The 14,104-nt window shown below is 29.3% G+C and overlaps 1 protein-coding gene across 1 annotated transcript; it reads right to left on the bottom strand.

The window, feature by feature from the left end:
- Positions 1-1,517: 1,517 nt before the first annotated feature.
- Positions 1,518-2,917, bottom strand: LOC120080940 (uncharacterized). The gene has a single exon (XM_039035626.2). The coding sequence runs from the start codon at positions 2,285-2,287 to the stop codon at positions 1,751-1,753; it is 537 nt and encodes a 178-aa protein (XP_038891554.2). The 5' UTR covers positions 2,288-2,917; the 3' UTR covers positions 1,518-1,750.
- Positions 2,918-14,104: the final 11,187 nt, after the last annotated feature.

Here is a 14,104-nt window from a genome sequence, read left to right as displayed (position 1 = left end):
AAACCTGCAAAATGGAATCAAAAAAATTACTTATTAAAGAAAGTTTTTAGTAAGCAACCAAATTCTTACTTCTTTTTCACTTGTATACATTATAAAGCATAATTGAAGTTTTAGGAGAAAAAGTTGAGAGAAAATTGAAAAACGAAAAGTACCGGAACATGATTGAATGTGGGATTAACTTCATCAGACGAACTTCTCGAGATAAATCACAAAACACCAATAATAATTTTCTATATTCAATCATGTTCCTGTACTTCTCATTTTTCAATTTTCTCTCAACTTCTTCTCCTAAAACCGAACAATACTCCTTTATAACATATACAAGTGAAAAAGAAGTATGAATTTCATTGCTTACTAAAAATCTTTTTTAAAAAGTAATTTTTTTTGCTCCATTTTGCCGACTTTCTAAAAAAATAAAAACTACTTTTCAACATACCCATCTTTTTTGGAGCTCTAAAAAAAGAAAGAAATTGTTTCTCTGAACTTAGGACTCTCTGAAAATGATTATTCATCTAAAGTTGCACGTAAAGCATTGCTATATTGAGAACAAAATGTGAAATTGAAATATGAAGTTCTCCAAAAGTTTCTTATTTAAGATATGTGAGTTAGGTAAGTTAGGTAATTTCATATTTAAGGTAATTGAATGATCATTTAATGAAGGACAAATTTGTCTTTTCACATGATGAATTCTCCGCTTTACATTTGAAAAGTTGGAAAAGAAGTTTAAAAAGTATATTTTAAAAATGAGGTATGAGAAAAAACTTTTTTTGGTCAAAATCTATAATCACCCTAATTTTGAACTATTTCATAAATTAAAAATCTGAAGATGAAGAAAAGAAAAAAAAAATCCCAAAATTAAGGAAAAAAGAAAGGTATAAATGTAAAAATATAAAAAGGAAAAAAAAAAAAAAATTAAAACCTTATAAGTGGAAAAACGTTGAAAAGTATAAAAATAAATAAATAATAATAAAAATAAATAAATAACTAAGAAAAAATGGCATAAACGTAAAAAAATAATTGTAAAACCTTGAAGTGAGGACAATTCTTGAAATGTGAGAAACCTAAACCATTTTTCTAAACCTAACCTAAAGGACGTTAACTCTTAAAGTATATTATAATTTATAGGCCAATAAATGCTCGACACTTGGTTGGACTGCAAAAAGTAGAGGCAGCCCAGCCAGCATGTAAGTTAAAATATGTGCTGGTATATGTAAATGTTAAAAATGTTTTTCCAAGCAGAAACATAATAAGTGTAAATTCAATAAATCTTCTTCTGTAGTGAAAGAAAAAAAAAAGTTTAATCTAATTTCCGTTTGATAAGTTTAAAAATTTTACCATTTTTTCTTGCATTTGGAGTTTTGTATTTTAATGATACCTAATGTAAGTGCCCACGTCTTTTTACCGTTCACTCTTCGCTCGTCGATAATATATATATTTTGAAAAAACATTCAAATCGTCGGGCGGAGAATCTTAAGTTAGAAACGAGGCCGACAGAGAATAGGGCAAACGCAAAAACGTTCTCAAGAATTCACATATTTTCCTCCTTCCATTCCAGAAACCATAAAGAAGAACAAAAACAATGAATTCCACTGTGTAAAATCATGTGTATTCAGACTTGAAAGAAAGAACAAACGAACCAATTTCTATATTCATCTGCGGCATCTGTATCACTCTAATCCTAAATTCCTTCCCATCTTCCTCCTTCAACAAATCTAAACCAGAAACATTTACAAATCGACGACGTTTCTACCTACTGCGCCGGCAGAGATTCTTGCCGCCAAAGATAATCCGAGTTATCAGACGCATCAAAACACAGATTCGAATACTCCAATAGTCCATCGAACGCCACATACTCCGCCGTATCGCTGCCGCTGTACACATCTCCGCCTTCCAGTTCGAAAGCATCATAGTTCGGGATCTGATCCTCAAACCTCCACATCTCACCGATTTCAGACGAATCGGTCGATACTCGAGCAAACTCCTGTTGGCTATTCGAAGGCGGCAGACCGAGCTCGTCGTCGGAGGCTTCGAACAGGTAACCTAACTCCGGTTGAGACTCACCGGATTCCGCAGTCAAATCTACCACCGGCACCGGAGAAGACGATGCGGTAGCGATTTCTTCCTCGAAGCTTCTCATCAACGAGTCAAGATCCTGAGTCGCTGGTTCAGGATCGGATTCGTCGAAGAAACCGAGTAGGTCGTCTCTGAGCCGCTTCACCTCGGGCGAACCGGCCTCTGACTCGGCCGAGTCGTCCCGATCCCGCTTCTTGGAATTTTGATTCTCCATAGAAATAAGATCACAAGAGAGGAATTAGGGTTTACTTTTTAAAAATAAAAAAATCTTGTGATTGATTTTGCTTAAGTTTCAACGGATAGACGCGATAAAGAACGTGAGACAATTTGGGCGGGGTATCAAGGACTGGGTATTTATATAAGGGGGACAGGGTAATGAGAAGGTACAAGGCGCGTGGATAATGATGTAAAATAAGCGCGTGGGAGCGTATAAATATGCTATCTTCTTTGTCTTTTCTTTCTTTTTAATTTTTAATTTTTCTTTTCCTTTCTCTCTTATCCCTAAAAAGAAAATTGTTTCCTACGGAAAATTCTACCCACCTCTTTTTCATTTTCGTGACTTTGTCCGGTTTCTGTTTTGGAATGAGGGAAAAGAAATTAATCGATTTCAATTCCATTTACAAGTCCGCAAGAGTGGGGCCAGCTATCCGAGTCAATGACGGATCCGTTTCTGTTAAGATTGTTGGCTCCCCTTTCGGTGGCTCGGTTCAGCTGCCCCGAAGTGGGGCTGCGTGCAAATTATTGGTCGGAGAGATATATGTATATGTACTAATATAAATATATTTTATTTAAAAAAATATTTAGTGCATTTTGGGAAATACATATGTCTGCAAATGAAAAATTAAAAAAATATTGTCCTTTTAAAAACTATTTAGAAAAATATTGTTATTTTCAAACTATTTGTAAAAATATTGTTATTTTTTATTTATTTTAAATAAGTCTGAGGTTGAAAATTTGACCTACATAGGTCGAATTTTGAACCATCGACCTTCCCCTTTCGTATTTTTTGTACGTCGAACTTTGAACCCTCGACCTTGTCCTAACATTATTATTAAGTCTGTTTAATTATCATTCCGGAGACCTTCCTCATAATTATTTGATGTGGAAAGAACGAAAGACCTTCCTCATAACACTCATAATTATTTGATGTGTTAAAAATAATTTTGTATTGGGAGAGAACGAAAGAGGGAAGAGTAAGAGAGAGAACGAGATCTGAGAGAGCGAGAGTTTCCAGTTTTTTTTCTTTTTAACTTAGGAGTTTCCAACTTGATATGTTATTCTTTTAACCCATTCATTGGTGCATATTGGCACGAAGCTTCTTAACTTGGGAGTTATCAGTTTTTTTCTTTTTTGGTCTTTTTTTTTTTGGAAACTTTATGAATGAAAGTTTTTTCATCTCAAGTGATTTGATGTGGAGAGAACGAAAGATTTTCCTCATAACACTCATAATTATTTAATGTGTTATAAATAATTTTGTATTGGGAGAGAACGAAAGAGGGAAGAGTAAGAGAGAGCGAGATTATGAGAGAGTGCGAGATTTAAGATAGAGCGAGATCCTGAGAACGAGAGTGAGAGCCTGAGAGCGAGAGCGAGATGTTAGCAAGAGTGAGATATCCATACAAATTTCCCTTTTTTTCTTTATTTAATTCCCCATTCCACCTTCTTCTTTCTTTCTTCTTTTTTTTATTTTTCATTTTATAAAAACAATTTCTAAAAATATTTTTTTATTATTTATAATTTAAAAAAGGAAGAAAAAAATAAATTCATCAAAATCTTGGTACCAAATGTACAAAAGGAATCCAAGATCATTACAGTAAAATCTTTTAAACTATTGACCTCACTACTGTGATTAAAATTTATGTTCTTTATATCAATTAGTCTTGTTTATAGACTTGCGTGTGAAGGTTTTGAGTGTTGATTTGATTTATTATGTCCCCAAATTATTATCTAAAATATGTAAATTTGAATATTGAAGTTTTTTTTACCTAACTTTTTAGATTTAGACTATCTGATTATTTATGTCAATGACATTTAAAAGCTTCTATATCAAAATAATTACTATTCATAATATATAAAAAGAATAAATTAAAAAAATAATATCTCATAAAAATAAAAAAAAATGTAAATTAAATATCTCATTTATATAAAAATAATTACAAAAATCAATGTGTCCCACAAGGCGGACGTCGTCGATTTCGAGCTGGTTGTCGTCGTCGACTTCGAACTTGAGGTTGCTCGGGTTCTTCTTGATGTTGCTCTGGTACCTCTGCAAGCGCTTCATAATATAAATATTCATTATGCTCTCCACGACCCCGACCATGTCCATGCACGTATGAAGACGAAAAGACCAGCCTCTGAGTCATAATGTCCTGAACCAAATGCTGACATCATCATCATCGGACTAACATAATCAGTTTGACTCTTGCGTCTGCATCATAGGGGGCAACTCTTCCACATTATGTGCAACCTCATCAAACTCATCCTCTTCCCGAACAGGTCCTCTACGTCTAGGAGCTGGTGGAGGAACAATAGGTATATCGTACATATAATGAATTTCCTCCATATAGCTTTGGTTATCACTACATATAGCAAGAACCTGGTTCGGATCATTTGCAACCTCACGGAGTCTACGGTTGTTCGATCTCTGTGAATTATAAAACAATTAGACAATATTTAAAATAAATTTAAATTAAAAATAATTAGATAATATTCATTTACCAAGATGACCCACAGCTGCTCCCGGACGAGTGACGTAGCGCTTTGTGATATTATTATACCAATGAATATATTCTGGAGTGACATCTGTGTCAAACTGTTCAAGAGAAACCCCCACTGCAATAAACCTTGCATGATAGTGCCATCGCACTACCAAATGTGCAACTTTTTCGGACCAATCTCCAGTCCTTAGGTCAATATCATGCAGTACGGGTTCAGTATTACAAGGCGATGGGACATCCTGCTGAAAACCGAATTGTCTCATCACCCTGTCAGGAAGATGCCACTCACCAATGTGAAAACATATGAGAGGACTCATCGTCCGCCATATGTTTTGACCATTCGTACAAAAATTAGGCAAAGTATGCATAATAATTTTGTACAGCTCCCAAATAACCTGAAACACAAAATATTATATTAGAGAATATTAAAGACAAATACAATAAAAATGTGTATAAAATAATCAATTAGGTTTAGTGTAATGTACCTATTCAGGTTGAAGCAGATCAAACATGTATCTATACTGGCTGACTACATGTGTGGCTGTCCTAGTCACACAAAATTTGTCTCTCCACCTAAATTTTTAAATTGATAATTTAGAATTTAAATTAACTAGATCAGTGATATAAAAATTAAATTGAATAAAACAACATACTGAGAACCGTAGGCTTGTCCAACTAACTGAGCGTCATTAACATGTAGTTGTGGAGCTATCTCTCGAACCTCAGGTCTTGTTGCTTTGCATAGTTGTCTATACAACCATGCCAAGCATGCTCCACCCCACGAATACTGCCTCGCATCATGGAGGTTAGCTAACAGTGGCAAGAACATCAAGTGAACAAAATGACTTGATTTATCTGAAAACAGACTTCCACCCATCATTTGTAGTATATATGTTCGTACATATCTTATGACGGTTTCCTCGTCTGCATCATATGTGAGCAGATGAAATTGTGTTCCTAACCATATTAAACTTAACCTCGATCCTTTAATCTTGTCGACAGGTGGGGTCGCATCGAGGTACAGTTGACAAACTTCTAACCAGTCATCGTACATCACTCCGGTGACCGGCTCACCATCAACAGGTAACCCTAACAACACTTCTATGTCTTGTAGAGTGATAGTGCACTATCCAACAGACATATGGAATGTATGCGTCTCGGGTCTCCATCTCTCGACCAAGGCTGTGATCAGATGCTAGTCCAATTGAATAAATACTAATCTAGCAACCCCATAGAATCCAGATGTGCACAGTAGCGGTAGTATTCGATGGTGGAGCGGGATAGTGCGCTGGAGAACTGCCTCCCCACGCCTGCAAGATATTTCTCCAGTAGTACGATCTCGCCATACAAAAGATGATCGATGAATGGACTGGTCGTACAAAACATCAGGATCAACAGGTCCTGGGTTTAAAGCCATTATCTGGAAAATATATATATATATATATATATATATTTATTTATTTATTTATTTATTTCTCAATTAAAAAAATATTTGTTTCTCAATTAGAAGAATAATGTACAACTTAATTAAAAGAATAATGTACAACTTAATTAAAAGAATAATGTACAACTTAATTAGAATAATAATGTACAAGACAAGTTAATTAAAAGTTATGTACAGGTTAATTAAAAGAATAATGTACAAGTTAATTAAAATAATAATGTACAAGTTAATTAAAATAATAATGTACAACTTAATTAAAATAATAATGTACGATTTAATTAAAAGAATAATGTACAACTTTATAATATAAAAAAATTGAATATGCAATAGGAGAGAGCGAGATTGAGAGAGTGAGTTGTTCAGCAAGATTGTAGGAGAGAGCGAGATGTTCAGCGAGATACTCTCAATCTCGCTCTCTCTTTCAATCTCGCTCTCTTCTTCAATCTCGCTCTCTTCTACAATCTCTGAGAATGGAAGCTCCAATGGAAGTAATATACAAACCCATCTTTGAGAATCAATCTTTCGGCATTTTATTCAATCATTGAATTTATCTCAGTCGTTACCTACTGAGAGAATTTATTATTATTTTCTCAGAATTTTGGTTATTTTATTTGTATGTAAATCATGTTAGATGAAAGTCCATTCTCGAGTGTGGTAACTTGCATAACTAAACCTTTATTTTTAGTTTAATTATATAAAAGATGGAAGTTTGAACATTTTACCTTACAGATATGTAACATTTTGAGTTAATTCAAAGTGTACTAATTAATGATAAAATAGCATCCATTAATGATAGTTCTTATGGTTAAATTAATTAAAACCTTTTAACAACGTATGTATGAGAAAAGTTGAGGATATGGGATGATTGCATAGGATCAATTAGACTAAGCTTATCCTGATTGTGTAAAGAGCATTAGTCATGGCCGCTCTCTCCTTCAATCTCGCTCTCTCCTACAATCTCGCTTTCAATCTCGCTCTCTCCTACAATCTCGCTCTCTCTTACAATCTGCTTCACCCATTCATCTTCCTCGTCAAGGGTTGAAGTTTCGACTTATGTATGTCAAGACTATACAAAATTAGCGAGATTCCCTTCTAGAGTGAGATCCTCATCACAAAATTAGTGAGATTTCCATGTATATCGAAACTTCAACCCTCGACAACCCTAATTTACGTATTGTTTCCAAGTTTTTGTTTGTTTGTCGAGTTCTCAATGTTCGGCCTCTACATTAGTCGAGTCCTCAACCCTCGACTTCTAGCCTCGAACTCCAAAAACAAAAATATTTCTCTAATAAGTTTCAAAACAACAATATTTCTCTAATAAGTTTTGAAAACAACAATATTAATATTGAAGGTCCTGTCTGTACATCCAACCATATTGTTCTATCATAATTTGACATAAGTTAAATTACTCATATTTATTATTTAAAATATTTTAATTATTTTTTGGTATGAGTATTAAGGTTAAATTCAAGAATAATGTAGTTTCGTAAGTAATGACAAAAATATAGTACATATGAAGGAAGTTACAAAAGTAAAGTGGGAAAGAAAAATATTGACAAAAATAAGATAGCAAAATCGTGTACTTGGTACACGATTATTGCGTGGCCTCCATGTCAATATATAACTTGATTGATGAAGACCAAACCCGTGGACGGGGTTTACGATTTTCATATATATTTGTTTATTGTTTTTCCATTTAGATTTTTTTTAATTAATAATTTTCTTCGTTACTTGTTTTTGTTCTTCTTCTTTTATATCATATGCATTTAATAAATTTAGTGTCTCAAGATGAAATGTAATTTCATTAGTTATTTTATTTGAAGATGAATAAAATATAAACAAAATTAAACAATTCAAAAATAAAATTTCAAATTACAATAACAAAGTCCAATAACAAAAATAAAATTTCAAATTACAGTAACATAGTCCAATAATATAAATAAAAACCAATTACAATAACAAAGTCAATTTCAAACTACAACCATATCCAACACAAAAAAAAAAAAAAAAAACAAAACAATAAAATAACAAAATCAACCCAAATTACAACAATAAAAATTAAAATTAAAAAAAAAAACTTCAAAATTTCAAGTGAAAACTAAAACAATTTAATAATAAAATTTCAAATCCAATCTAACAGTAAAAAATTACTAAATCTTAAACAAAACAAACTGCATGCGCACACATTAAATCTTCTAAAATTTCAACAAAAATAATTCAAAACTCTATATTTTCATCCATACATTTAAACAAACTACTATATCTATGGAATCAAGGCATGATCGCATATACTGGAGAAAAAAATTAACAAATAACTAAAAACTAGGATCGACAGTAGCAAGGGAGACGACGGATTGGGGGACGACAAGAGACAATTGGTGCGTCGGACTAGAAGAGAGGGGAAGAAAGGAAGAAAGTTGAGAGGGAGGAAGAAACCGATTGAAGAGGGTGAGTATAATTTGGGACTAAGGAAATCGTGGACTGAGTCCACGATATCTTGTCAATGTAGCATGCTTGATACGTAGTTAGGAAATCGTTGACCGAGTACATGATTTATTTGTTGACTCGATATTTCACAATTCTATTTTTGTCAATAATTTCAAACCAATCTTATTTTTGTCAATAAATATTAAAATAATATTATTTTTAAAAAAATAGAAGTATTACCTCCTCCTCCTCCTCTTTTTTTTTTTTTTTGTCGTCGTCAAAGTAACTTTTTAGTCCTTAAATTATAGTCTACATTAGATATTGTTTATAAATTTCAAGATGTTACATTTTTATTTTTAGATCTTTAGTTTAATTTTATTTTGTTATTAGATTTCAAAATATTATATTTTTATTCTTAAGATTTAAATTTTATTCAAATATGATTTTATGATTTCAAATTTTACATTTTTAACTTTGGTTTTCACTAAATATTTATTTTGAGTTATCTATGGTGAGCTAAAAGAATTAAATTAATTATAATTAAACTAGTCATCAAATCGTCATTGATTTTCATTATCATTAAACTTAATTAAAAATTTAATACATATATTTTTTAAAACTAATTAATTGAAAGATAATATAAAAAACACGACGAGCATTAAAAATGTTCCAAATTGTAAAAATGTAAAATATTGTAAGTAAGAACCAAGTGAAATCTAAAATAAAAAATCAAAAGTAAAAGTGAAATACTTTGAAACCTACCTAAATAAAAATTAATCACACATTAACAACTTGAAATCTATCAACTAAATATAAATTAGACAAAATGACCAAGGACCGAAATAAACTTTTTTTAACCTCCCATTTCATCCTATTTTCCTTTAATCATTATTTTCAATATAGAATTTAATGCTGACATTTAAGATAATAATAAAAATAGATTTTTTAAATTTATTCTACAAAATTAAATGTATACTTGAAAATCTTAGTGACCAAAAATTTAAAAATGAAAAGAGACGGTTTGTTTTTTGGTAATGTAGATAATCGAAATCTTTAAATGCTCGAAATAATAGATGTTTGATATATTTAAATAACTATATTTGTTTTGTCGTAATATTTTTACAAATATTTAAGAATGTTTTATGAGTCATTTTACAAGATTTACATTTTAGAGTGTTTTAAATGTACATAATGTTTCAATAATTTCCTTACGATTATTTATAAATTTATAATTAATTTAATATTTTTATCAATTATTTTTTAAAATTAAAAAATTATATTCTTTTTATATGCTATTTTTATCAATAAAACAATATTTTTTTTATAAAATAAATATGAATTTGAATTTAAATTTTTACAGAAAATAATAAAAACTACGATATAACAAAAAAAAAAAAAATAATATATATGCTGACAATATTTGTTTAGTTAATTATGCAAACGTGTGTAATATAAATGTAAGAAAAAAAACAAGAGTGGCAAATAAGTAAAGGAGATGTTCTCAACTTGAAAATTTTGAAAAATTCATATTTAAGAAAGATATAAAAACTTTTTGTCTTCCGTAAGAACATGGTAGAATACTCCAGAATCTCCATATGCCTAGACTTTTGAGATGTCTACGAATTAACAACTGGCCTAAAAAGTAATTTTATTCCATTAAAACTGCTTCTATATGAAGGGAGGGTATTTTGGTAGTTTCGGTCGCCTTTGCTTTTGGTCAAAGGTTTAGACAAACAATTAGAATTAGAATATCCAGACTATGGTTTCCTTTCTCTCTTTCCTTTTGTGAACGACAGAATGTGGATTTGATATGAAGCCACTTGCGACTTTTTTTAAAAAAAATTTAATTGAAGAAAAAACATCATGGTTGTAATGTTTTGAGGTGACAGATTAAATTATATATATTTATATGGAAACCAACGCTAGATTTCTTATTTAAAATCAAAAGAAAAACATTAATAAATATTTTATTATAAAAATAAATCCCCCCACCCCCTCCAATATAAGCTGTATTTTTACTTTTCTTAATCGTATAATCAATAAAATGTTTTAAATATTATTTGGGTCTCAAAAACTAATTCCATGCCGTCCTTGACTTTTAAAAAGACATTATTGTATTTAAACTTATAAAATATATATTCTTAAAAAAATCCGTAAAGTATCAAGGTTTCATCTTTTTATCATGCCACCTTAGTCCACCTAATCTATTTAGGTTTGATACATCCTCGTGTATAGACTAGAAAATAGTTATTTGTCTCAAGATCGTAACCAAATAAATAAAACATAAATTTTGAAATTAATATTTTAAATAAGAATATAGTTACTGACATGAATTTATAGTATAAACTCTAGATATAAGTTTCGTTCCCCATTCCATATATTATAAAAAAGAAATGAACGAGACTAATATAAAATAAATTGTAAAAAATTCAAAACTAAGACCTCGCTCGATAATCATTTCGTTTTTTAGTTTTTGAAAATTAGAGTCTATTTTCTTCCTATTTTTTTTATAATAAATTGTATCTTTATCAAGTATGAGGTATAAATTTTTAGTCAAAATTAAACAATAAAAGCAATTTTTTAAAATAAATAAATAAAATCAATGGGTTGGAAAACGTAGGGTAGTGGGTACCTAAAGATGTGGGGCAAAGTATGCAATGAATAAGGTAGTGAGTTGGACTTTGTCTAAAATAGGACGAATTGGGAAGGCAATAATGAAAACGATTGATTGTGCACTTTTCTAGAAAATCTCTAAATTGTTGATGACGTGGATGCACACTTCACCTTAAAAAATTAAAAGGGGGAATATCTTCCAAAGGTAGAAAATCTTGCGGTGGGGTCAACTAATGCGATTTTTTTTCAGAAAAAGGGGGGGAAATAATTTAAAACACACCCATATTCACAACCATTTTCCATTATGTAGTAACCCATAAAAGGAAAAGAAAATATATATATATATATATTATTTCCATCTTTATATTTTAGAGTTTAGATTTTATTCCATTTTAATTTCAGTATTTTTAAATATCTAAAAGTCCATTTATATCGATTTTCTAAATATTTCTAAATATTTTTTTCATTTATAAACAATCAGAGAGTTAATCTAAACATGTTTTGATTTTAGTTATTGTACTTTAAATAAATTTTGAATTTAATCTTTATTACTAGTTTCCTGAGATTTTTTTAATAATTTTTTTGTTTTTTATTAGGACTCTTACTATAAATATTGGAAACATATTCACAAATTGTGTTTTGTTATATGAAAAAAATTATTATTGTTTAATCAATTTTGAGAGACTAAATTTTAAATTTATGGAAAATACAAAAATTAAATTAACTTTAAATTGAACATATAAAAAGTATTTTGAAAAAAAAAAAAAAAACAGAGAGAGAGAGATTTAAATATATTTTATTTGATGTTTAGAACTATGTGGAAGCCGAAGGAAAGGATTTTTCAGAGGCTGTATTTGACTAATGAATTTTTATCGTGACCTAATAGAAAATTAGCCAAATTCCTTTTTATTGACTTTCTAGAACTGTAATTTGAGGCACGTTATCTCCTTACCAACCGCTACTTCGCTAGGTATTTTAAAAAAAGATTAAGGTAAAAAATTCCAATGGATGGCGAAATAAATGGACACAGTCGTGAATTTATTAAATAAAATAATAATGGGTAAATGTGATAAAAAAAAAAATCAAATTTATATCAACCTTATGCTGTTTTTGTATTATTATTAATATTAGCGATATTTAGAAGGAGAGAATTTAGATCTCTTAGTTGAGAATAAATATGTAAATTAATTAAGATATGTTCATAGTGATAGTGATTGTTATTTCTGTATCATTCATCATTGTTACATAATATTTATTCATGTGACAAATATACAATTATCTTAAATTTTTAAATAAAATTTAACTATGTGTTTGTTCAACGACATTCGAGGATGTAAAGTACGACTTTAGATGGGCTGATTGTTTTCGTTCATAAATTTTGCACATAGCCAATTTTGGTAATTTACATACAATTTCTATAAAATTTTGTAGTGTATTTAATAGATTAACTTACCATTCTGACCATAAAACCTCGATAGTTGTGTCCATTTAAAAACTACTAGTTCGTAAAATGTGCGATACACTTGAAATTTATTATTTAAATGTATGTATATATTTTACCAAATAGTTGTTGAAACTATTTGAAAAATAAAGACTTGAAATTTATTATTTAAATAAACTATTTTACTCAAATGTATGTATATATTTTTATAATTTATTTTAAAAATAAGTTCGTAACTATTAAAAAAAAAAAAATTATAAAATATAAAATTTAAAAAAGATAAAAAATGTGGTTGTCTATTCAAACACATCTTGACCATTAGAATGAGATTCTTTTTTTATATTTATAGTCTACATCCCATCCGTTCATAAAAATATATACCCTTCAATCCAAAATCGTTGTAACTAAAAAATAACAAACTTCCTTATTCAAATAAATTTCTATTATTAGATCACGATGCTTTATATTTATTGTATAGACACATTCGTACAAGGAAAAAATACAAAATTTCGTCTGTAACTCCCTCAATCTAAATACTTGGGACGAATGATAACATATAAATTATGAAAAATTATACGGACAAAATGAGGATGTAATTTTTTTTTTCTATCATAGCCTCTTTTATATATAATAGAGATATACAAAAATATAATTCTTCGTTTTTTAATGTTTTTATATATAAATAGTTTACTAGAGATTTGATTTTAATTTTATATCAGAAACCCTAAAAAACCAGAGACATACACAACATATTCATTATTAGATGGATGATGCAAGGCAAGAGATTTTTTAAAAAATTAGGGTCAACAATATTTTGATAGGTAAGATTTGAACAAAATTTTTATTTGTTCCTCAGAGTTTTTAGAACAGACAATTTTGATATTTAAATTAAAATTTAGTTTAAAAGAGACACAGTTAGTCTTTAAATTTTGAAATATTTTATTAGCACTAAGTATAAAAAAAACAGACAAAAAATACAAATCATTTATAAAATACATATTAATAAAGTCTAACGATCCATTTAGATTAATTTGAAAAAAAAAATGTTTTTCAAAAAATTCATTTTTATTTAAACACTTTTGATGAAAGTTGATCAAATGCCTTATTGGATTATCTTGAGAAAAAATAGTTTTTAAAAAAACTCATTTTTATTTAAACATTTTAATAAAAAGGGAATAAAATACACTTGAAAAGTTATTTTGAATGGTTGTCAAAGACTTCAATTTTTTTTCTCAAAATGACTTATTTTTTAAATTAAATATTTAAAAATATATTTCAAACGCACCCAAAATGGATACATTTTAATTATATTAACTAACTATGAACTCTACTTTAACGACCATTTTAAAGGTGATTTCAAAATTCATAGACTAATTAAAATCAAGTTGA

The sequence above is a fragment of the Benincasa hispida genome, chromosome 7 (assembly GCF_027475165.1).
Source record: "Benincasa hispida cultivar pf3 chromosome 7, pf3_genome.v1.1, whole genome shotgun sequence".
NCBI classification, from domain to species: Eukaryota; Viridiplantae; Streptophyta; class Magnoliopsida; order Cucurbitales; family Cucurbitaceae; genus Benincasa; species Benincasa hispida.
This window is presented reverse-complemented; position numbering and strand designations above follow the sequence as displayed.